We start from the raw sequence: 27,061 nt of genomic DNA, 5'->3' as shown, positions 1-27,061 counted from the left end.
CAGCTATCGCAACAGACAACTTCCTACAAGATTGCCTGGCAGAGAAGGTGATCCCTAAGTCTACTCCTGCACAACTCTCCAACTCCAAGCACCCCTTCTCTCAAGCTACCCAAGCTTACTTAACTGAATGTGCCGAAGAACTTTCTAACATCGCTAAGGAAACCTTTGAAACTGCAAGGAATATGAGGGCCAATCTTCAGATTGACCAACACACTGCTGAGCATATTCTCAGCACAGTCACCACAGCTAACCTCCAACAGAAGATCAAACTCAATCGCAAACTTCAGTACCTCTGCTCTAACAGTCGATGGAAGGAAATGGGACGTGAATCCCTGATAAACAACTTATCGTCACGCACCTTAACCGACTACGAAAAACAAGCACTGAGTCTGGGACTCAAATTTACCACCAACATACGCAAACCTAACTATCAACTAAATCTAGTTACCAGGAACCATAGACACAGTGACAGCAACTTCCAGAAGGGTTATATACAGGGCCTTCTCACTGCAGCTTTATGTGAACCTTCTACTTCTAATCTTCCTAGACGATACATCACTGCCCTTAAGAACCTCGCCAACGACCCCAACATTATCGTCACCACCGCCGACAAAGGAGGTGGAGTCGTCATCCTCAACACCAGTGACTACAACACTAAAATGATGGACCTTTTGAATGATCAATCTACATACGAACCCATCAGCACTCAACAGTGGGAGACGCTCACCAAAGATTTTCTATACAAAACCAGACAAATACTCAAACGCACTAGAGAAGGGAAGAAACTTCTGTACTTGTTACCAAGCAACCCTAAACCAGCACACATGTATGGTTTACCCAAGACCCATAAACACAATATTCCTCTCAGACCAATCACGTCAGGAATAGGCAGTGCTCCACACAAACTAGCCGGAGTTCTTGCTAAACATCTTTCCTGCCTTCTGGGGACCATCAGCCCCGCTCATCTTAAACACTCAGGTGACCTTCTCAACCGCATCCGTAACCTCTCCATCCGTAACAAGAAACTAAACAGTTTGGATGTGACTTCCCTCTTCACAAAAGTACCTACCAAAAAGCCATCGAGGTTCTACGACGTAAAGTCAATCAGGACCTTAATCTTCCTCTACCTCCCGGAGATTTTGTTGACTTAATTGAACTCTGTGTTAATTTCAACTGTTTTTCTTTCAACAACAAGCTCTACAAACAAACCTACGGCATGGGAATGGGGTCCCCCATAAGTGCCGTCCTAGCCAACTTATACATGGAACACCTAGAGTCCGAACACTTCGCCAACATCATCCCTTCAAGCGTCACTTGGTTACGTTACGTGGACGATGTCCTCGTAATAACTCCAAAACGTTTTGATGTATGGGATCTTCAGGCAAGGCTCAACGCAGATGAACCGGCGATCCAGTTTACACTAGAAGAAGAGTCCAATGACAAGTTACCTTTCCTCGACGTCCTCATTCACAAAGTAGACAACAACCTAAGATTTCAAGTTTATCGGAAACCCACCAATAAAAATGATCTCGCACACTTCTATTCCAGTCAAGATACCAAGACCAAAAGAGGCATCATCATCGGGTTTTTCCTAAGAGCATACCGAATTTGTAGTCCTGAGTTTCTTGACGAGGAGTGTACATACATTCACCAAACATTCACAGAGTTACATTTTCCTTCTTTTTTCATCAAAGACTGCAAGAAAAGCTCTTCAGATCATAAATTCTCCACGCATCAACACCACTCCCAGCAAAGTTATAATTCTTCCCAACAGTCAGGTTGCACTGAACGTCTCAAAAGCACTTTCACAAGCTAACACCAGAGTCGCCATCGCTTCTAGCACTTCAATAAAGAATATAACCAGGACAAAATCCAAGCACCACGAACCAGTCAATGCAGGAGTTTACACTATACCCTGTGGAGGCTGTGACAAGATTTACGTAGGTGAAACAGCCAGAAACCTCGACACCCGCCTCAATGAACACATTTACGCATGTAAGAACGATAACCTGAACAACGCCTGTGTACAACACCGAAATTCCACCAATCATCTCATGAAATTCAGAGACGCCCAATTAGTGATCAAAGAAACTAATTTCCGCAGACGCAAGTGCCTCGAATCAGCACTGATCGCTGTTTCGAATACAATTAAACAAAACAACGGCATGAACATCAAAATGGTATACAATACCGACAGGTTGTTAGGTAAGACACATATGCAACAGTTAGACAACTTTATTCCGAAACGTTTCGCCTACACAGTAGGCTTCCTCAGTCGAATACAGAAAGTAGGCAGGAACAGTAGAGATGTGAAGACGATGTAATCAGTCCATCACCCTTAAAGTCGTAGAATTTGAGGTTGTCAGTCCCTCGGCCTGGAGAAGTTCAGTTCCATAGTCAGGAACTATCTGAAGATCAAGCGACAGTGCGGAGACTTAAATACTGTCGGAAGGAGAGGTGCAGGGTAGTAGTAGTAGTAGTAGTAGTAGTAGTAGTAGTAGTAGTAGTAGTAGTAGTGAGAGGCAACTGAGAGGTCATGTCCCTCTCAGATCCAACCCTTCTCACTTGAAAAGCTTGTCCAAGCTGTTTTCTGTACCAAGATGCCACGTGTTGCAGTGTCTGACAAGATGAACATCAAAATGGTATACAATACCGACAGGTTGTTAGGTAAGACACATATGCAACAGTTAGACAACTTTATTCCGAAACGTTTCGCCTACACAGTAGGCTTCCTCAGTCGAATACAGAAAGTAGGCAGGAACAGTAGAGATGTGAAGACGATGTAATCAGTCCATCACCCTTAAAGTCGTAGAATTTGAGGTTGTCAGTCCCTCGGCCTGGAGAAGTTCAGTTCCATAGTCAGGAACTATCTGAAGATCAAGCGACAGTGCGGAGACTTAAATACTGTCGGAAGGAGAGGTGCAGGGTAGTAGTAGTAGTAGTAGTAGTAGTAGTAGTAGTAGTAGTAGTAGTGAGAGGCAACTGAGAGGTCATGTCCCTCTCAGATCCAACCCTTCTCACTTGAAAAGCTTGTCCAAGCTGTTTTCTGTACCAAGATGCCACGTGTTGCAGTGTCTGACAAGATGAACATCAAAATGGTATACAATACCGACAGGTTGTTAGGTAAGACACATATGCAACAGTTAGACAACTTTATTCCGAAACGTTTCGCCTACACAGTAGGCTTCCTCAGTCGAATACAGAAAGTAGGCAGGAACAGTAGAGATGTGAAGACGATGTAATCAGTCCATCACCCTTAAAGTCGTAGAATTTGAGGTTGTCAGTCCCTCGGCCTGGAGAAGTTCAGTTCCATAGTCAGGAACTATCTGAAGATCAAGCGACAGTGCGGAGACTTAAATACTGTCGGAAGGAGAGGTGCAGTAGTAGTAGTAGTAGTAGTAGTAGTAGTAGTAGTAGTAGTAGTAGTGAGAGGCAACTGAGAGGTCATGTCCCTCTCAGATCCAACCCTTCTCACTTGAAAAGCTTGTCCAAGCTGTTTTCTGTACCAAGATGCCACGTGTTGCAGTGTCTGACAAGATGAACATCAAAATGGTATACAATACCGACAGGTTGTTAGGTAAGACACATATGCAACAGTTAGACAACTTTATTCCGAAACGTTTCGCCTACACAGTAGGCTTCCTCAGTCGAATACAGAAAGTAGGCAGGAACAGTAGAGATGTGAAGACGATGTAATCAGTCCATCACCCTTAAAGTCGTAGAATTTGAGGTTGTCAGTCCCTCGGCCTGGAGAAGTTCAGTTCCATAGTCAGGAACTATCTGAAGATCAAGCGACAGTGCGGAGACTTAAATACTGTCGGAAGGAGAGGTGCAGGGTAGTAGTAGTAGTAGTAGTAGTAGTAGTAGTAGTAGTAGTAGTGAGAGGCAACTGAGAGGTCATGTCCCTCTCAGATCCAACCCTTCTCACTTGAAAAGCTTGTCCAAGCTGTTTTCTGTACCAAGATGCCACGTGTTGCAGTGTCTGACAAGATGAACATCAAAATGGTATACAATACCGACAGGTTGTTAGGTAAGACACATATGCAACAGTTAGACAACTTTATTCCGAAACGTTTCGCCTACACAGTAGGCTTCCTCAGTCGAATACAGAAAGTAGGCAGGAACAGTAGAGATGTGAAGACGATGTAATCAGTCCATCACCCTTAAAGTCGTAGAATTTGAGGTTGTCAGTCCCTCGGCCTGGAGAATGCAACGTTGCATGTGTGTACTAACGCTGTCGTGTACTGCCGACACGTGTTCATGCTGTCGGTACTGCGGCTGCGGCGCGACATCTGTTGCGAAAACGGCTTGGACAGCTTTCGAAGTGAGGAAGGATTTGAGAGGGGTATGACCTCTCGTGCTGCCGCTACTGCTGCTGCTGCTGCTGCTGCTGCTGCTGCTACTGCTACTGCCTCTCCTTTCGGCCGTGTTGAAGTCGCGCTGCTCAACGATGCTGGCAGTTCCCGACGCTGGAACAGTGCTCAGCAGAACTGACAACCTCAAATTCTACGACTTTAAGTGATGAACTGTTCCGTCTTCCCATCTTCTACTGTATTCGACAGAGGAAACTTGCAGTAATGAGCAAAGCATTTCGAACAAGACTAGCTTGTTGCATGTGTCTTGCAGCAACCTGTCATTGTGTATGCTGACGATGTTCATCTTGTCATCTTTATTGAAGCAGCGGACAGCTTTCGAAGGAGTTGGATCTGGAGGACGCATGTTCTCTGGTTGCCTCTATACTGCTACTGCCTTTACTACTACTACTGCTGCTGCTGCCTGCCTGTCGGCTACGGCGTATTGGCTCTCGCGCTAACAAGCGACTCGAATGATTCTGACTATGAGTTTCTCCGAGCCAGACATTTGGCCTCAAAATTCTACGACTTTGTGAACTGACCTAAATCTTCACATCTCTGTTCTGCTTACTTTGTATTCATTTGAAAATACTGGCAACGAACGAAAGCATTCGAATAATTGACTCGCTATTGCATATGTGTCTTGCTAACAACCTGTCGACATTATCTATACCATTTTGACTGTTCATCTTGTCGAACACTGATGCGTGGCATCTGGCCTGAAAGCTGGCTTGGTTACTGGTGAGGAAGAGGTTGGTCTGGAGGGACATGTTTCTTGCCTGCTGCCACTGCTGCTGCTGCTGCTGCTGCTACTGCTACTACTATCGCTCCGACGTATTGAAGTCTCCGCGCTGTCGCGATTCTGATATGGGTGAACTGCTCGAGCCAGTAACCTCAGAATTCTACGACTTTAAGAAGTGTGGACTGATTATCGTCTTCTCTCCTGCCTGCTTTCTGTGTTCGACTGAAGCCTGCATTATGTCGGGAATAATTGTCTAACTATTGTATGTGTCTTCACCTGTCGTAATGCTGCGGCCACGATGTTCATCTTGAACACTGCAGCTTTGTGGCATCTTGGTACGAAAACGGCTTGGACAGGACATGACCTCTCAGTTGCCTCTCACTACTACTACTACTACTACTACTACTACTACTACTACTACTACCCTGCACCTCTCCTTCCGACAGTATTTAAGTCTCCGCACTGTCGCTTGATCTTCAGATAGTTCCTGACTATGGAACTGAACTTCTCCAGGCCGAGGGACTGACAACCTCAAATTCTACGACTTTAAGGGTGATGGACTGATTACATCGTCTTCACATCTCTACTGTTCCTGCCTACTTTCTGTATTCGACTGAGGAAGCCTACTGTGTAGGCGAAACGTTTCGGAATAAAGTTGTCTAACTGTTGCATATGTGTCTTACCTAACAACAAAACAACGGCAGCTTCACCATCTCCGAAGTCTTAGCAAGAATCCTCCTGAAAACAGTAAACCCTGCCATCACATAGTCTCTCCTGTTATACTACACAAAGCACAGAGTGAACACTGAAACAAGCTGCCTCATTCCAGTTTATATTTGTCCAACCTATTTTTATGTTACCCAAGTAATAGCTTTTATATCCTTTTACTCATGTACGAATTAATTGCTCTACCATATTGTATTACTTTTGTCACTACCACAACTACCACTAGTGAACATCGAAATGGTACCTCACTAGTATTCACCTCACTCTGAGGCTTTATATACCCTCTGTGTCCATGTATTGTTTGTAATGGCTTGATAAAGCTCCTGGAGAGCGAAACGTTGCCACAATAAATGTCACATTAGTTGCACTTGTGTCCTTTTACTTTACATGGAGTAGTATAGTTGTTTGGCTTTCTTTATTACTTTGGTGAGAGCTGATGAATAGTGTTTAAGAGTATCTTTGTGTATTAAGCCCTGTCTATATTGCTTTTCATATTGGTGTTTCTTGTCAATGGATTTCAGAATGGGGGTTATGGTGAGCAGCAACCTTAAACCAAGACAGCAGTGCCTAAGCGTACGTAATAACGAAAATAGATTACTGGGATTTATATCAAGAAGTGCAAGCAACAGAAGTCCAGAGGTCATACTGCAGCTTTATACGTCATTAGTAAGGCCTCACCTAGATTATGCAGCTCAATTCTGGTCTCCATATTACAGAATGGACATAAATTCGTTAGAAAACATTCAGCGTAGGATGACTAAATTAATACATAGCATTAGAAATCTTCCTTATGAAGAAAGATTGAAGACTCTTAAATTACATTCACTTGTTAGACGAAGAATGATGGGAGACCTGATCGAAGTGTATAAGTGGAAGATAGGTATTAATAAAGGGGATATTAATAAGGTCATGAGGATATCTCTCCAAGAGAGAACCTGCAGTAATGGATTTAAATAAGATAAGTTTAGATTTAGAAAGGACATAGGAAAGTATTGGTTTGGAAATAGGGCAGTTGATGAGTGGAACAGTCTACCTAGTTGGGTTATTGAGGCTAGGACTTTGGGTAGTTTCAAATTTAGGTTAGATAAGTACAGGAGTGGGAGGGGTTGGATTTGAGTGGGACTTGCACAGAGCTTATTTCTTGGGTAGCATTGAAAATTGGGTTGGGCAAATGTTTTGTTAGTGGGATGAATTGTAAAGGACCTGCCTAGTATGGGCCAACAGGCCTGCTGCAGTGTTCCTCCTTTCTTATGTTCTTATGAGAGAGAGATAGGCAGATTGCATCATTTAGGATTATAAGAAGGTTTTTGACAGTACCACACAAGAGACTGGTTCAAAAACTAGAGGAGCACGCAGGAATAGTATTCCCTGGAACGCAGGAGGGAGAGATACATGATTATATACACCTGGAAAATCCTAGAGGGACTAGTACCGAACTTGCACACGAAAATCACTCACTACGAAAGCAAAAGACTTGGCAGACGATGCACCATCCCCCCAATGAAAAGCAGGGGTGTCACTAGCACGTTAAGAGACCATACAATAAGTGTCAGGGGCCCGAGACTGTTCAACTGCCTCCCAGCACACATAAGAGGGATTACCAACAGACCCCTGGCAGTCTTCAAGCTGGCACTGGACAAGCACCTAAAGTCAGTTCCTGATCAGCCGGGCTGTGGCTCGTACGTTGGTTTGCGTGCAGCCAGCAGTAACAGCCTGTGCAAGAAAGGTATAAAATACCGACAATATGAAAGTTAAGACACATGTGCAACATCTGGATATCTTTATTGTAGTAGACGTTTCGCCATCCAGTGGCTTTATCAATACAGATTCTAGGACATAATAGGAAGACAGTAGAACTATATACAAAAGATGAGGTAATCAGTCCCTCGGCCTTGGAGTTAGTGTTCACAGCATCGTGGTGGAGGAGAGTCTGGAGCAAAGGCAAGAAGACTGGCGCTTTTTATAGGCGTCAGTGAATGGGACGGGCAGCAGACGAGGGCAGTCACTGGTGGGCGGGATTCCCCAGTGGAAGTAGGTCCTTCCCAAAGAGATGGGTTAGTTGCAGCAGCCGTGAAGAAGGTCTTGTAGATGTCCTCTGAACCAAGATTCCATGATGTTGCAGTGTCTGACAAGTTGTGCAAGAAAGGTATAAAATACCGACAATATGAAAGTTAAGACACATGTGCAACATCTGGATATCTTTATTGTAGTAGACGTTTCGCCATCCAGTGGCTTTATCAATACAGATTCTAGGACATAATAGGAAGACAGTAGAACTATATACAAAAGGCCGAGGGACTGATTACCTCATCTTTTGTATATAGTTCTACTGTCTTCCTATTATGTCCTAGAATCTGTATTGATAAAGCCACTGGATGGCGAAACGTCTACTACAATAAAGATATCCAGATGTTGCACATGTGTCTTAACTTTCATATTGTCGGTATTTTATACCTTTCTTGCACAACTTGTCAGACACTGCAACATCATGGAATCTTGGTTCAGAGGACATCTACAAGACCTTCTTCACGGCTGCTGCAACTAACCCATCTCTTTGGGAAGGACCTACTTCCACTGGGGAATCCCGCCCACCAGTGACTGCCCTCGTCTGCTGCCCGTCCCATTCACTGACGCCTATAAAAAGCGCCAGTCTTCTTGCCTTTGCTCCAGACTCTCCTCCACCACGATGCTGTGAACACTAACTCCAAGGCCGAGGGACTGATTACCTCATCTTTTGTATATAGTTCTACTGTCTTCCTATTATGTCCTAGAATCTGTATTGATAAAGCCACTGGATGGCGAAACGTCTACTACAATATAGATATCCAGATGTTGCACATGTGTCTTAACTTTCAGTAACAGCCTGGTTGATCAGGCGCTGATCCACCAGGAGGCCTGGTCACAGACCGGGCCGCGGGGGCGTTGACCCCCGAAACTCTCTCCAGGTAAACTCCAGGTAAAGCACTGCAATGGATCAGGGAACACCTGACAGAAAGGAAACAACGAGTGTTGGTACGTGATGAGGTGTCAGAATGGACACATGTGTCGAGCAGGGTTCCACAAGGGTCAGTCCTAGGTCCGTTGCTGTTTCTTGAATATGTGAATGATATGATGGAAGGAATAAATTCTAAGGTGTCCCTCTTTGCAGACGATGTGAAGATAACGAGAAGAATTAAAACAGATAAGGATCAGGCAGGACTACAAAGGGATATGGACAGGCTACAAGCCTAGTCCAGCTACTGGGTCCTGGAGTTTAACCCCACCAAGTGCAATGTCATGAAGTTTGGGGAAAGACAAAGAAGACCGCAAACAGAGTATAAGCTAGGGAATCAAAAGCTGCAAACCTCACTTAAGGAAAAAGATCATGGGTAAGCATTATACCGAGCACGTCCCCTGAGGAGCACATTCACGACACTGTACACCTTATACGTCAGGCCTATACTGGAGTATGCAGCACCAGTATGGAATCTTCACCTGGTCAAACACGTGAAGATATTGGAGAAAGTGCAAAGGTTCGCAACAAGACTAGTCCCTGAGCTAAGAGATATGTCTCACGAGGAGAAGTTAAGGGAACTCAACCTGGTGACACTAAAGGATAGGAGGGATAGAAAGAATATGATACAGACTTACAAAATACTGAGAGGAATTGACAAGGAGGACAGGGTTAGAATGTTTTAGAGACGGGGCACAGGAACAAGGAGCCAAAGCTGGTAACTGAAAACTCAGATGAGTCATAGGGATATTAGGAAGTATTTCTTTAGCCTTAGTTGTCAGGATTAAGAAGAGGTATGATAAGGCTCATGGAGCAGGGAGAGAGTGGACCAAGTAGCGACCAGTGAAGAGGTGGGACCAGGAGCTATGACTCTACTCCTGCAACCACATATAGATGAGTACGTACAAAGATAAAGATAACGATGTTGAGTTTAACAAATTACATGGTTGTACAGAGGAATATAATAGTTGGTGTCGTTGCTAAAAGTCCCTCTGTATGTTGAGCACTTCAGGCAAACTTAGTGATTAACTTAAGATTAGTAAGGCAATAATACATAGTTCATATGGTCATTAGATGAGTTAGAGAGAGTACAGGAGAATTTAATATTATATCAGGTGATGCTACATGGTTTTGATAAGTCTAGTAGAGACTTATTACACTATTGAATTAGTTAATAAAGATTGCAGTATTACAATGTAACAATTTAAAACAATTTACAATATGATGTATTAGAGTTTAGTACTATTTAAAACAATGAAATCTGGTATTACAATGGAACAATTTACATTATGATATACTGTATTACAATATACATGTACTACTATTTAAAACAATGGACAAATAGACATCCTAATTTCGAAGTAGTTAGTGACTGAGCATTCATCAGCACAATATGAATAGCTTTTGAGAAACTGGTAGTGGTTAGGTATGACTTGTCTGGTTAATTTTAGGTGATGAGGTGATTTCTTAATTGGGTCTTAAACTGATTTGCAGACAGGAGGAGTTTGAGAGGAGGGTTTACATTAGAATATAGTGTTCTGTGTATGTAGTAGACACTGAGTCCAGGGACTATACCTCAACATTAAAGAGGCACATAATGGGTATGTGTCAATCAACCTTGTCTGCACCACAGTCAACCTTGTTTGTACCACAGTCAACCTTGTCTACAAGTAATTATCTGACTGAGGTAATTACCGAGTCAGTAATATTTCTGGCACTTTATTGACTCTCATCACTTAATTAAAAATTTAATTAGACAAATAATGTTATTAAAATTTTAATAAGACAATTGTGGAACACCTTGGTATCTTTATTGTGGGATATAGATACCCAAGTGTCGTACAAGTATCTTAGTTATCAACTTGTCTGGTTTCTAAACTATTAAGTTTGAACGTTAGATGAGGTATATCTACCTGAAGTGTAGATCAATGTGCAGCATTGATTGACGGCTGAGAGTGAGAGTCTGTCTTGCAGGAGAGTGTCGGGTTCAGCCATGCCCACAGCCAAGAGCTCTGCCCAGGATAATACCCCGGGTGCTCCGGGTATTCCTTCCCACTGAATTAAAGCCTGGAAGAAAGTTTTTCAAAATAAATTCACATCTGTGAACACTATATGCAAATATTTATCAATGTGTCAATAATGAGGAAAACTTGAGAGCAAATGGACTTAGCAGTTACGATACACACACACACACACACACACACACACACACACACACACACAGTTGCAACCCCTGAATGGGTTGCAATGATTATTATGTATATAATTATTACCTTTTCATATAATTTTATATTGCTTGTATTTGCGATAATAGCTAAATCGTAAATGTATTGCTTTATATTATTATTTGACTTAGCTTCCATTTGTTAGGTAGGATGTAACATATTATGTGCTCAGTTCAAGTCTTGATTGTCTAACTACTGTAATTATCGCTCTTTGCTCGTTTCCCTGCCAGCTTCTCGTTACTGAGCAGCAGCTGTCCACGGAGCTATCACGTGATCGAGGGGGAGGGGGTGTCCTCACCTTGCCTGAAGTATTCAGTCTGGTCTAGACTCGCTTGGTGGTTGGACGGATTCTTGACAAGTGCCCAAATCTCCCTTATTGGCCCTTGTTGGAAGATTGTCTCTTGTCTCATTATTGTTAGTTCTGGAGACTGTTCACAGAACATTGTATAGACTTAGTGATTTTCGACGTTGTACTGAGGTTGTGTGTCGCATAGACACTCTGAGCAACTCAGGTCCTGAGCTGTAGCTTCTGACCTAACTTGTACTGGTATCTGTGTATTGTCACAGTCGGTGATTTTCTTATGATGAACTTAGATTCAGTAGTATGGGAGCTTTGTGACTTTCGTGGAGGATCTGCAGATGGTCCCTACTTAGTGTCGTTATATTATCTCCTTGTTCCTGATTCTGTGTCGCAGTTGCTTGTTATATTGCTATTGGGTTTAGCATTCTTTTTATTGTTCAAGCAGACTGTTCTGATTGCCAGTTGGTTAAGAAGTTAGTTTGAGGACTTTGTCATTCACTTGTTTAAGTCTAGTCGAGTCGTGAGACATAGCGAACTACTTAGAGCACTTATACACATTCACACAAACTTGTACATATTTGTAATATCTTATTAAATGTTAATGTACCAGATGGTACTTAAGAATTACAAATGTGATATGTGCTTTCAGCACAATACTATTGTATACGAGAGAAGTGATTACTATTAATTTGTTTGAATTGATTAATTTAATTTAATTTGATGATATACCTCTAGATGATACTTAATAAATTTATTAAATTTTAATTTCTCTAGTTAGTAGCCTACCAGTTTTAATCCTGAAGCACTATTGAACCATACTCACTTGTGCTTCATAGTAATCTGTTTACATTAATGTTTTATCACTGATTTCATCATTGCTTAGTTAATCTTAAGTTAATTTTAAGCCAGCCCATAATGCTATGCATAGTATAAGTGGCTTTGGCATGCTGCTCTTATCTGTATTTTTTTGTACCTCTGTATGTGTGCTCAAATTGTTAATAAATAAATAAATACTGAATTCTAATGGATAATTGGACAAGGATACTGACTACTTTTTACGAAAACCCAGTAACAGGCTGGATGCTAGAAGAGCAGTCCTTTCTAGTATTCACTGGAGATCTCTAAGCTTTTAGAATCGCGTTTTTTGTAACACATTTATATAATATATATATATATATAATATATATATATATATATATATATATATATATATATATATATATATATATATATATATATATATATATATATATATATATATATATATAAGAGAGAGTGAGAAAACTGTCCTGGGGACCCTAATCCTCAGAGAAAAGAATAAACTTGCTTCAGGGAAAACTCAAGGTTCTCCCTGAAGCTGTTTGAGAATTTTCTCCTACCACCCCCTATATTTAATATATATTTTATTTAAAGACAAAATACATTGACAAAACATTCACAAAAATACAATAGAAAGTAAAACATAGATAACAACTCAGAGCTACATCTCGAATACTTCGCCCAGCTCCCTGGCAGTGGGCCGCGTGCCCAGAATGCTGCAGGCATTTCCTCTTTGGATTGCAACACTGAGTCGCCCTGTGGTCCTTGGTTTCTATGAAAAGCTTTTCACCCAGCTCTGAGAAACTTTAGAGCACACTTGCCCCATGCTCCAAGGGTCTCCGACCCTATTGGGATGAAGTTATAGCAAGGGTGGAAGGTCTTCATATTTACGGATCTTCTGGGTCTCCCTGTGACTGGCAGCTCCATCCCCTTCAGCTACGGAGTATGGTAAGTAGGTGTCTGCCAATGTGGCAGCACAGGTGTAGTCCCAGGCAATCTGCTTTCCATCCTTCCAAGGTAGCAGAGTGGCTCCATCAGGACGCTTTTGACTTCCGTCAGACCTCTGCACTTGGGATTCCCGTTGAGCTGGGAAACTGGTTGTGGCGAGGTTTCTCTTTATGATGTCATTGACCTCATGTCTGGCATACTTCCCTTCTGCTGTGTGACACGAGACCATGAAGTCCGAATTGATCAGCCGTCGCCCTGCTGCAAATACACCTATGTTCGGTGAGGATGGGGGCGGCTAGGTGAAGAGTAACACCAATCTGAATGGCCTGTTGGTCGAGTCGAGTGCCCAGGGAGGAATTGGGAACAGCTAAAAGGAAATCTCCTGAGTGTGTTGCCTTCACTTCCAGAAGACGAGCTTTGTCCTTTCCTGAAGCGTTGGTGAGCATTGTGTTGGCGATTTTTTGTATGATCGGTTTGTCCCAGTGGGACTGTTTGTGCTCTTTGGGAGGATCTGGTCTACTGGTCCCACAGAAACGCTGCTTCAGTAAACCTGTGGTCTTGAGCTCCTACCACGTCTTTCAAGCTTTCCTGGAGTTACCTGGAGAGAGTTCCGGGGGTCAACACCCCCGCGGCCCGGTCTGTGACCAGACCTCATGGTGGATCAGGGCCTTATCAACCAGGCTGTTACTGATGGCTGCACGCAATCCAACGTATGAGCCACAGCCCGGATGGTCAGGTTCGGGGACAATCTTCTTGACTAATGCACTGGAAGCCAAACACGAAGACAGAAAAGCAGGTCTATACCTGCTTTTCTGTCTTCTATACCTCCCAGTTGCACTGGGAGGGTTGCCTGATCCCATTGCGGATCCTCTAGTGACAGGTTTAGTGCCTTCTTAAAGGTTGACCTCAGGTGTGCGTCATATTCGTCGAGTGTTGGGTTGTCAAAAGAGGGTGCACACCTCAGGAAGCGAGTCTTGGCTTAGTAAGGCACCTTGTGAGGAGATACAGAGCATCATGGGCATCAAGATCGCTTATTCTCTCCTCCATTCTCATCAGGTCATTCAATTTGTCCTTTAGGACAGTGTCGATGGCCTGGTGACCCAGCGGTGCTCCCAAGAGTGGTAGTAGAGACTTCTAGGAGGATTCTTCGCACAGCATTGATTATTCCCTGGTTCGCTGTGATTTCATACTTGGAGGGATTGAAGATGAGTTCCAAGTCTTCTCGCTGTGTCTTCACCAGTTGTAGGTCCTCTAACAGGGGCTCTTCAGTACCTGCCAGAGTGCCATCATCCAGGTACCAGATGCTGACCTCGCTGCGTAGGCTGGAAGTTAGTTCTCTTACTGCCAATCAGAAGAGAAGTGGAGCTAGTGGGTCACCCTGCTGAACACCCTCTGATGAGAGAATTTCATGTTCTCCATACAAAAGAATTGAGGGTTTGCTGTAGCCGGCCGAAATGAAAGGAAAAAGACTGGGGAACCGATGCCGAACAGCTGACATGACTACATCTCGCTCCATATAATGATACCGTGAGCTACTCTTACGTAAACAAATACTACATATAACTCCTTGTGTATGAGTACTGGCGCCTGTCTTGCTTAGTAGAAGGATGTAGGAACACACACACACACACACACACACACACACACACACAGGGAGCAGGGAGAGAGAGGACCCAATAGCAATCGGTGAAGAGGCGGGGCCAGGAGCTAAGATTCGACCCCTGCAACCACAAATAGGTGAGTACACACACACACACACACACACACACACACACACACACACTATGACTGAAGTATTTCTTCAGTCAGAGTATAAATGCCAACCAGCACGGATTCATGGAAAGCAAATCCTGTATCACAAACCTACTGAAGTTTTATGATAAAATAACAGAAGTAAGACATGAGAGAGAGGGGTGGGCTGATTGCATCTTCTTGGACTGCAAGAAGGCCTTTGACACAGTTCCTCACAAGAGATTAGTGCAGAAGCTAGAGGATCAGGCGCATATAACAGGAAGGGCACTGCAATGGATCAGAGAATAATTGACAGGGAGGCAACAATGAGTCATGGTACGTAATGAGGTATCACAGTGGGCACCTGTGACTAGCGGGGTCCCACAGGGGTCGATCCTAGGACCAGTGCTATTTTTGGTATATGTGAACATGATCGAAGGGTTAGACTCAGAAATGCCCCTGTTCGCAGACGATGTGAAGTTAATGAGAATTAAATCAGATGAGGATCAGGTAGGACTTCAAAGAGACCTGGATGGACTGGACACCTGGTCCAGCAACTGGCTTCTCGAATTTAACCCCGCCAAATGCAAAGTCATGAAGATAGGGGAAGGGCACAGAAGACCGCAGACAGAGTATAGGCAAGGTGGCCAAAGACTGCAAACCTCACTCAAGGAGAAAGATTTTGGGGCGAGTATAACACCGAGCATGTCTCCGGAAGCACACATCAACCAGATAACTGCTGCAGCGTATGGGCGCCTGGCAAACCTGAGAACAGCGTTCCGATACCTTAGCAAGGAATCGTTCAAGACACTGTACACCGTGTACGTCAGGCCCATACTGGAGTATGCAGCACCTGTTTGGAACCTGCAAAGGTTTGCGACAAGGTTAGTTCCAGAACTAAGGGGAATGTCCTATGAAGAAAGGTTAAGAGAAATCGGCCTGACGACACTGGAGGACAGGAGGGTTAGGGGAGACATGATAACGACATATAAAATGCTGTGCAGAATAGACAAGGTGGACAAAGACAGGATGTTCCAGGGAGGGGACACAGAAACAAGAGGTCACAATTGGAAGTTGAAGACACAGACGAGTCAAAGGGATGTTAGGAAGCATTTCTTCAGTCATAGAGTTGTCAGGCAGTGGAATAGCCTAGAAAGTGACTTAGTGGAGGCGGGAACCATACATAGTTTTAAGACGAGGTTTGATAAAGCTCATGGAGCAGGGAGAGAGAGAGGACCTAGTAGCAATCATTGAAGAGGCGGGGCCAGCAGCTAAGACTCGACCCCTGCAACAACAAATAGGCGAGTACACACACACACACACACACACACACACACACACACACAATGGCTGAAGTATTTCTTCAGTCATAGAGTTGTCAGGGAGTGGAATAGTCTGGCAAGTGATGTAGTGGAGGCAGGAACCATACATAGCTTTAAGATGAGGTATGATAAAGTTCAGGGAGCAGGGAGAGAGAGGACCTAGTAGCATTCAGTGAAGAGGCGGGGCCAGGAACTGACTCTCGACCCCTGCAACCACAATTAGGCGAGTATAATTAGGTGAGTACACACAAACACACACACACACACAGTCAAGGACCAGGTAATCAGGCTGAGGAAGGAAGGAGAGAAGATCACAAGAAACGACCGAGAAGTATGTGAGGAGCTCAACATAACATTCAAAGAAGTGTTCACAGAGGAGACAGAAGGGACTTCAAAAATACAGAGAGGTGGGGTACACCATCAAGTGTTGGACACAATACATACAACCGAGGAAGAAGTGAAGAGGCTGCTAAGGAAGCTAGATACATCAAAGGCGATGGGGCTGGATAACATGTCTCCATGGGTCCTGAGAGAGGGAGCAGAGGTGCTATGTGTACAACTAACAACAATCTTCAACATATTTGTCGAAAGAGGGCGACTACCTGAAGACAGCAAATGTAATCCCAATTTTTTAAAATAGAAAACAGACAAAGCATTAAACTACAGACCAGTGTAACTGACATGTAGAGTGGATGAGCACCTAGAAAGGAATGAGCTTATCAACGATAACCAGCATAGCTTCAGGGATGGGAAATCCTGTGCCACAAACCTACTGGAGTTCTATGACAGGGTGACAGCAGTAAGAAAAGAGAGAGGTAGGTAGATTGCATTTTTTTTTTTGACTGTAAGAAGGCGTTTGACACAATTCCACACGAGATTAGTGCAAAAGTTGGAGGACCAGGCAGGTATAACAGCCAATTCAAGGAATGGATCAAGGAATACATGTCGGGAAGACATCAGCGAGTCATGGTACATGACAAAGTGTCAGAGTGGGCGCCTGTGATGAACGAGGTTCCACAGAGGTCAGTCCTAGGACCGGTGCTGTTTCTGGTAAAAGTGAACGACATGACAGAAGGAATAGATTCAGAAGTGTCCCTGTTTGCAGATGATGTGAATTTGATGGGAAGAATTCAATAGAACGAGGACTAGGCAGAACTACAAAAATATCTGGACAGGCTGCAGGCCTGGTCTAGAAACTGGTTCCTGGAGTTCATCCCCACCAAATGCAAAGTGATGAAGACTGGGGAAGGGCAAAGAAGATCGCAGACAGTACAACCTAGGGGGCCAGAGACTACAAACCTCACTCAAGGAAAAGGATCTTGGGATGAGTATAACACTGGGCACATCTCTTGAGGCACACATCAGCCAAATAACTGCTGCAGCATATGGGAGCCTAGGAAACCTAAGAATAGCATTCCAACATCTCAATAAGGAATCGTTCAGGACCCTGTACACAGTGTATGTTAGACCTATATTGCAGTATGCAGCACCAGTTCGGAACCCACACCTAGCTAAGCACGTAAGGAAATTAGAGAAAGTGCAAAGGTCTGCAACAAAGCTAGTCACTGAGCTAAGGGGCATGTCCTACTAGGAGAGGTTAAGGGAAATCGATCTGACGACAGTGGAGGACAGGAGAGATAGGGAGGATATGAAATCGGCATATAAAATACTGAGAGGAATCGACAAAGTGGACAGAGATAGAATGTTCCAGAGATAGGACACAGGAACAAGGGGTCACACTTGGTAGTTAAAGATTCAGATGAATCACAGGGATGTTAGTATTTCTTCAGCCACAAAGTTGTCAGGAAATGGAATAATCTGGGAAGTGATGTAGTGGAGGCAGGAACAATACATAGTTTTAAGAAGTTTGATAAAACTCATGGAGCAGGGAAAGAGAACCTAGTAGTGATCAGTGAAGAGGCGGTGCTAGGAGCTATGACTCAATCCTTGTAACCACAAATAGGTGAGTACACACACACACACATGCACACACACCTGAGAAATGGAAGACAGCAAATGTAGTCCCCATATTTAAGAAAGGAAACAGAAATGAGGCACTAAACTACAGACCTGTGTCTCTGACATGTATAGTATGCAAAGTCATGGAGATTATCAGGAGGAGAGTGTTGGAACACCTGGAACGGAACAAGATTATAAATGATAACCAGCATGGATTCATGGAAGGAAAATCCTGTGTCACAAACCTTCTGGAGTTTCACGACAAGGTAACAGAAGTAAGACACGAGAGAGAGGGGTGGGTTGATTGCATTTTCCTGGACTGCAGGAGGGCCTCTGACAGTTCCCCCACAAGAGATTAGTGCAGAAGCTGGAGGATTAGGCGCATATAACAGGGAGGGCACTGCAATGGATCAGGGAATACCTGACAGGGAGGCAACAACGAGTATGGTACGTGAAGAGGTATCACAGTGGGCGCCTGTGACGAGCGGGGTCCCACAGGAGTCAGTTCTAGGACCAGTGTTATTTTTGATATATGTGAACGACATGATCGAAGAAATAGACTCTGAAGTGTCCCTATTCGCAGATGATGTGAAGTTGATGAGAAGAATTAAATCGGATGAGGATGAGGCAGGACTGCAAAGAGACCTGGACAGGCTGGACATGTGGTCCAGAAACTGGCTTCTCGAATTCAACCCTGCCAAATGCAAAGTCATGAAGACTGGGAGGGGCAAAGAAGACCGCAGACAGTATAGGCTAGGTGGACAAAGACTACAGACCTCACTCAGGGAGAAAGATTTTGGGGTGACCATAACACCGAGCACGTCACCGGAGGCACACAACCAAATAACTGCTGCAGCATACGGGCGTCTGGCAAACCTGAGAATAGCGTTCCGATACCTTAATAAGGAATCGTTCAAGACACTGTACACTGTGTATGTTAGGTCCATACTGGAGTATGCAGCACCAGTCTGGAACCCACACCTGGTCAAGCACGTCAAGAAGTTAGAGAAAGTAAAAAGGTTTGCAACAAGGCCAGTTCCAGAGCTCAGGGGAATGTCGTACGAGGAAAGGTTGAGGGAAATCGGACTGACGACACTGGAGGACAGAAGGGTCAGGGGAGACATGATAACGACATACAAGATACTGCGGGGAATAGACAAGGTGGACAGAGACAGGATGTTCCAGAGAGGGGACACAGGAACAAGGGGTCACAATTGGAAGCTGAAGACTCAGACGAGTCACAGGGACGTTAGGAAGTATTTCTTCAGTCAGAGTAGTCAGGAAGTGGAATAGCCTAGCAAGTGAAGTAGTGGAGGCAGGAACCATACATAGTTTTAAGAAGAGGTATGACAAAGCTGAGGAAGCAGAGAGAGAGAGGATCTAGTAGCGATCAGTGAAGTGGCGGGGCCAGGAGTTGAGTCTCGACCCCTGCAACCACAATTAGGTGAGTACACACACTTATGAGAGACAGGTGGGCACTTCCTGTCTGTATTCCAACTGAGCATTTTGTACAGCTGGTGATGAAGGGATGCAGTGAAGGTTAGGGTAGGAGACTATGGTGGTGTATTGTGGTTGTGAGTTATGGTGGTGGTGGGATGGTAACTGTGGGTGGTGGTAGTGGCAGTTTGGGTACATAAGTCACTGGTTAACCTTGCGCTGGAGCTGCTGGGCTCAGTGAAAGCTCTAACCTGGAGTTTACCTGGGGAGAGTTCCGGGGGTCAACGCCCCCGCGGCCCGGTCTGTGATCAGGCCTCATGGTGGATCAGAGTCTGATCAACCAGGCTGTTACTGCTGGCTGCACGCAATCCAACGTACGAACCACAGCACATATATCCCTTAGCACTCCTGAGTTTTTTTTTTTTTTTTGGTGTATATATATATATATATATATATATATATATATATATATATATATATATATATATATATATATATATATATACTTCCCTATATATATATATATATATATATATATATATATATATCTAGGTAGTAGGTTGGTAGACAGCAACCGCCCAGGGAGGTACTACCGTCCTGCCAAGTGAGTGTAAAACGAAAGCCTGTAATTGTTTTACATGATGGTAGGATTGCTGGTGTCCTTTTTTCTGTCTCATGAACATGCAAGATTTCAGGTACGTCTTGCTACTTCTACTCACACTTAGGTCACACTACACATACATGTACAAGCACATATATACACACCCCTCTGGGTTTTCTTCTATTTTCTTTCTAGTTCTTATTCTTGTTTATTTCCTCTTATCTCCATGGGGAAGTGGAACAGAATTCTTCCTCCGTAAGCCATGCGTGTTGTAAGAGGCGACTAAAATGCCAGGAGCAAGGGGCTAGTAACCTCTTCTCCTGTATATATTACTAAATGTAAAAGGAGAAACTTTCGTTTTTCCTTTTGGGCCACCCTGCCTCGGTGGGATACGGCCGGTGTGTTGAAAGAAAGAAAGAAAGATATATATATATATATATATACATTATATATATATATATATATATATACATTATATATATATATATACACATTATATATATATATATATATTCTTTCAACACACTGGCCATATCCCACCAAGGCAGGGTGGCCCCCCAAAAAAAAACTTTCATCAGTCACTCCATCATTGTCTTGCCAGAGGCGTGTCTACACTACAGTTATAAAACTGCAACATTAACACTCGTCCTTCAGAGTGCAGACACTGTACTTCCCATCTCCAGGACGCAAGTCCGGCCTGCTGGTTTCCCTGAATCCCTTCATAAATGTTACCTTGTTCACACTCCAACAGCACATCAAGTCCAAAAAATCACTTGCTTCCACTCGCTCCTATCTAATATGCTCACGCATGCTTGCTGGAAGTACAAGCCCCTGGCACACAAAACCTCCTTTACCACCTCCCTCCAACCTTTCCTAGGCCAACCCCAAACCCGACTTCTTTGCACTACAGATTTTTGCACTCTCCACATCATTCTATTGCGTTCTATCTTCTTAAATGTCCGACTCACTTCAACAACCCCTCCTCAGCCTTCTGGATAATAGTTTTAGTAACCCCACACCTAATTTCCAAACTATGGAGAGACTGCATTATATTCACACCACACATTGCCCTCAGACATGACATCTCCACTGCCTCCAGCCTTCTTGTTGCAATATTCACAACCCATGCTTCACACCCATATAAGAGCGTTGGTATAACTATATTATCATACAGGCCCCTCTTTGCTTTCACGCTAAATGTTCATATATATATATATATATATATATATATATATATATATATATATATATATATATATATATATATATATATATATATATATATATATATATATATATATATATATATAATGAAACCACGAAACAATTGGTATTGATATATTTACCAAACTGCGGCCAGCCAGGATTAGATCCTGCGACACACTCTCTCCTCGAGAGACAGAACAATGTTCACATTGCCTTAACTACTTAACCAGCGATCCTACAAGAATCATGCACCCAGCAGAGCTAGGTGTTGTTCATGATCCCAGGGCACTCGTGGTGGTGGTATGACTGGCACAGTCAGTGCCAGTCATACAAGCACAGTCAGTGCCAGTCATACAAGCACAGTCAGTGCCAGTCTTACAAGCACAGTCAGTGCCAGTCTTACAAGCACAGTCAGTGCCAGTCTTACAAGCACAGTCAGTGCCAGTCTTACAAGCACAGTCAGTGCCAGTCTTACAAGCACAGTCAGTGCCAGTCATACAAGCACAGTCAGTGCCAGTCATACAAGCACAGTCAGTGCCAGTCATACAAGCACAGTCAGTGCCAGTCTTACAAACAGAACTATCAACAAAAAAAGAGTATTAACCTTAATGTGAGGTAGGAAGCGCTTAACTGCGAGGAACTTGTTAAGTAACTCCTGGTTTTCCACCAGAATGATCTGAGCTTGGCAGTTGAGTGCCAGGTGCCTACAAGCCTCCGCTGAATTGGTTGTGTACACACCTGCTGCTATACCACCCGCATATATGGCACCTGTGCCAAAAATATTCGTCTTAATAGATGTATAACTTGGCAGAATAAATGGATCTCTTTGTGATTCAGGACTTCGATAAATTGATTTAATTAATTTCTTCTTAATAACAATTCAGTGTTATGTTTATTAGAAGACACAAACATTAAATTTTTCATTTTTTTAATCATTATATTAAACAGTTTAGTTGAAGACAAACTAAACAGTCCATCTAGCAGCTTGACATGACTTAAATACATTACATAACTTGTCTTAAAGATGCTTACCAAAGTTAGCAATCAACCACTCGGGGGAGTTGAAACCCATGATGCAGACACCGTGGAATCTTTCTAGGCCTAACCTAATAAAGGCCTTCGCTACTGTTTTGGATTCTTCAAAGTATTGTTTATATGTCCAGTATCTGAAACAATAAATGATTTCTTTAATTATTATTATCTGTTACAATACTCGTCTTCTTAACCTTCTCCAATGGTATGATAGAGTTTTAAGGTAGCATTCTTGTTGAACATATGGCCTGTTTACGGTTTTGTAACTATAGCTTTTAATAAGAATTCAGGATTACAAAACAAAAAACTAAAACTTAAAGTCTTTACTAGTAGAGTTTTAGCTTAATGTATGATATGTTATGATTAAAATAAAATAAGGAGTTTAACTCTTACATTTCTCTTGGTACGTACTAGTACATTGATATGAATAAATGAACCTCTTGAGGTTGAGCTTTGTACTAAAATCACCAATGATATGCACCTATAAGGGTTATTAAGACCTAGCTAGCCACAAAGTAACTTACAATGCTTATAAAGACTTATCTGAACTATCAATTCAGAGTATACAAGAACTCGTAAGTGACGGACTTAGTCTCACTCCCATCTAGCATGACTTGGAATAGTTAACATTAACGCCGACAAGGCTTATTCAGTCAACTGAGAGATTAATTCTCTAGAGTATAAATAACTCGAAAGTGACAAGCTTAAGAAAGAAAGTCAGTCATGAAAGAAAAACGACCACCACAGAAAACTTGACATGTCTCTTATGAGAGGTCAATGATTAACCAAACGAGATATGCTCCCTTGGCTATGCAAGCCCGGACTAGAAGTGAGAGTGCTAGTCAGAGTGAGTGTGAAGGACATACTCTCAGCGAGTGCTGTAAAGCTACTCAGAGCAAGGGTAGTGAACCTGCTCTGAGCGAGGGCGGTGAACCTACTCAGTAAGAGTAGTGATAAAGTTGGTAGAATTACCGACAATATGTAAAGTAAAAGGACACAAGTGCAACTAATGTGATTTACGTAGGTGAAACCGCCAGAAACCTCGACACCCGCCTCAATGAACACATTTACGCATGTAGGAACGATAACCTGAACAACGCCTGTGTACAACACCGAAATTCCACCAATCATCTCATGAAATTCAGAGACGCCCAATTAGTGATCAAAGAAACTAATTTCCGCAGACGCAAGTGCCTCGAATCAGCACTGATCGCTGTTTCGAATACAATTAAACAAAACAACGGCAGCTTCACCATCTCCGAAGTCTTAGCAAGAATCCTCCTGAAAACAGTAAACCCTGCCTCATTCCAGTCTATATTTGCCCAACCTATTTTTATGTTACCCAAGTAATAGCTTTTATATCCTTTTACTCATGTACGAATTAATTGCTCTACCATATTGTATTACTTTTGTCACTACCACTAGTGAACATCGAAATGGTACCTCACTAGTATTACACCTCACTCTGAGCCTTTATATACCCTCTGTGTCCATGTATTGTTTGTAATGGCTTGATAAAGCTCCTGGAGAGCGAAACGTTGCCACAATAAATGTCACATTAGTTGCACTTGTGTCCTTTTACTTTACAAGAGTAGTGAACCTACTCAGAGCAAGGGTAGTGTATATTCTCTGAGCAGGTACTGTGAACCTACTGCCGGTACCACTGAGTGGTAAGCCGACGTCACGTTGGTCACGTGACTGAGAACATAAGAACATAAGAACGAAGGAACACTGCAGAAGGCCTACTGGCCCATGCGAGGCAGGTCCAAGTCTCCTACCGGCTTAAGCCAATGCACCCAACCTAGTCAGGTCAGGTCACATTGACTTAAGGGAGGAACACGGCAACCGACCTGTTAGCACAAGCTATCAGGTCTAACTCACACCCACCCACATCTACTCATGTATTTATCCAACCTATTTTTAAAGCTACACAACGTTCTGGCCTCTATAACGGTACTTGGGAGTTTGTTCCACTCATCCACAACTCTATTACCAAACCAGTACTTTCCTATATCCTTCCTGAATCTGAATTTTTCCAACTTAAAACCATTGCTGCGAGTCCTGTCTAGGCTAGATATTTTCAGCACACTATTTACATCCCCTTTATTTATTCCTGTCTTCCACTTATACACCTCAATCATATCCCCCCTAATTCTACGTCTTTCTAGAGAGTGCAGTTTCAGGGCCCTTAGTCTATCCTCATAGGGAAGGTTTCTGATACACGGGATCATCTTTGTCATCCTCCTTTGTACATTTTCCAGAGAATTTATATCCATTCTGTAATACGGTGACCAAAACTGTGCAGCATAATCTAAATGAGGCCTAACCAAGGATGTATAGAGTTGAAGAACAACCTGAGGACTCCTATTATTTATGCTTCTTGATATGAAGCCAAGGATTCTATTAGCTTTATTGCGAACACTTATGCACTGTTGTCTTGGTTTCAGATTACTGCTAACCAGAACTCCTAAATCTTTTTCGCAATCCGTAATATTAAGATCTACATTATTTAGTTTATATGTGGCATGGTTATTGTCCTGTCCAACATTTAGAACTTTGCATTTGTCTATATTAAACTGCATCTGCCACTTCTCCGACCACTGCATCAGTCTATTCAAATCTTCCTGGAGTGCTCGAATGTCCTCGTCAGAATGAATTCGACGGCCTATTTTGGTGTCATCGGCAAACTTGCCGATGTCGCTCTTTATGCCCTCATCTATGTCGTTTATGTAGATTGTGAACAGCAGGGGGCCCAACACTGACCCCTGTGGAACACCGCTCGTGACGCTTCCCCACTCTGATTTCACCCCATTTATGCAAACTCTCTGCTGCCTATTTGTCAACCATGCCTCTATCCAGGAAAAAATTTCTCCTCCTATTCCATGTGCTTTAATTTTCCTCAATAGTCTCTGATGTGGGACCCTGTCAAAAGCCTTACTGAAGTCCATATACACAATATCATATTCATTACCATGATCTACCTCCTCAAATACCTTAGTGAAAAAAGTTAATAAATTCGTAAGGCAGGAACGCCCCTTTGTAAAACCATGCTGAGATTCGTTGATTAATTTATGCTTTTCAAGGTGGCTACGAACTGCCTCGGCAATTATTGATTCCATAAATTTTCCCACTATGGAGGTTAGGCTTATTGGTCTATAGTTCGAAGCTAAGGACCTGTCACCTGTTTTGAAAATAGGTATCACATTTGCCATTTTCCACTTATCTGGCACCATGCCAGTTTGTAGTGATATGTTGAAAAGATTAGCCAAAGGTGTGCTAAGCTCCTCTTTACATTCCTTTAGAACCCTTGCATACAGTTCATCAGGGCCTGGGGATTTGTTAGGTTTTAATTTATCTATTTGCCTAAGGACCATGTCACTTGTGACCCTAATAGTGCACAGTTTATTATCGTCCTGTTCTACATAATTTATCATTACTGGAATATCGCTGGTATCCTCCTGTGTAAAAACTGAGAGGAAGTATGTGTTAAAAATTCTACACATTTCCTTATCACTGTCAGTGAGCTGACCCGAGGAACTTTTGAGTGGGCCTATCTTGTCCCTGATCTTACTTCTGTATACCTGAAAGAATCCTTTTGGGTTAGTCTTCGATTCTCTTGCAACTTTAACCTCATAATCTCTTTTTGCTTTTCTAATTCCCTTTTTTATTTCTCTCTTTAACTGAATATATCGATTTCTTAATTGCCCCTCTCCTCTTTTGATTTGCCTATATATGCCTCTCTTTTGACCACTCAGATATTTTAATCTATTGTTCATCCATTTAGGATCATTTTTGTTTGATCTGATTTCCCTATTTGGAACATAATTTGACTGAGCAGCTAGAACTATGCCATGGAAAGCATCATATCGGCAACCATCACCACCTACCTGACCCTTAGTCAGGTCATTCCAGTTCAGCCCACCTAAGTAATTTTTCAGTCCTATGAAATCAGCCAAGCGAAAGTCAGGGACGGAGACTTGATTGCCATTATTAGGGGAATTCCATGATATGTTAAAACTGAGTGATTTGTGATCACTCTCCCCAAGCTCATCATTAACCTCAAGATTATTAATTAGTGTTTCCCTACTGGCAAGAACCAAGTCAAGGAGGTTATTTCCCCTAGTTGGCTCTGTCACAAACTGTTTTAAAAAACAATCCTGGATCGTATCAAGAAAGTCACCCGACTCTAAATTTCCTGTCAAATTGCTCCAGTCAATCTGTCTATAGTTGAAATCTCCCATTAGCACAACATTTTCGTATGTAGATGCCTTACGAATTTCGTCCCATAGAAGTTTACTGCACTCCCTATCAAGATTTGGGGCCCTGTAAATCACACCCAAAATTAGTTTTTCTCGGCCCTCGAGAAGCTGTAACCAAACAGATTCAGTGGCTGACGCTTCTAATTTAATATCTTGTCTAACACAACAATTTAAATTGTCTCTGACATACATCGCTACTCCACCACCTTTCCTGTTGACCCTGTCAGTGTGGAATAATTTATAGCCTTGTATGTGACATTCAGAGGGCATCTCTCTATCCTTCAGATTGAGCCAGGTCTCTGTTATAGCAATAATATCTATGTTTCCTGCACTTGCAATTAATCTTAGCTCATCTATCTTATTTCTAACACTCCTGCTATTAGTATAGTAAACCTTAAGGGAGCTAGTC

At 42.9% G+C, this 27,061-nt stretch overlaps 1 protein-coding gene across 2 annotated transcripts in view; it reads right to left on the bottom strand.

Annotated features, from left to right (window-relative positions):
* Window positions 1-27,061, bottom strand: part of LOC128684324 (long-chain-fatty-acid--CoA ligase ACSBG2) — a 183,554-nt gene that overhangs the window by 62,561 nt on the left and 93,932 nt on the right. For both annotated transcript variants that reach the window (XM_070089242.1, XM_070089248.1), the window contains exons 4-6: window positions 22,394-22,527; window positions 21,966-22,129; window positions 10,726-10,879 (exon numbers count right to left, since the gene is read on the bottom strand). In XM_070089242.1, the coding sequence (XP_069945343.1) occupies window positions 10,726-10,879; window positions 21,966-22,129; window positions 22,394-22,527 (452 nt within the window). The remainder of the gene's footprint in view (window positions 1-10,725; window positions 10,880-21,965; window positions 22,130-22,393; window positions 22,528-27,061) is intronic.

This window comes from Cherax quadricarinatus, chromosome 2 (genome assembly GCF_038502225.1).
Source record: "Cherax quadricarinatus isolate ZL_2023a chromosome 2, ASM3850222v1, whole genome shotgun sequence".
NCBI lineage: Eukaryota > Metazoa > Arthropoda > Malacostraca > Decapoda > Parastacidae > Cherax > Cherax quadricarinatus.
Note: the sequence above shows the minus strand (reverse complement) of the source record. Positions and strands in the feature narration are given on the sequence as shown.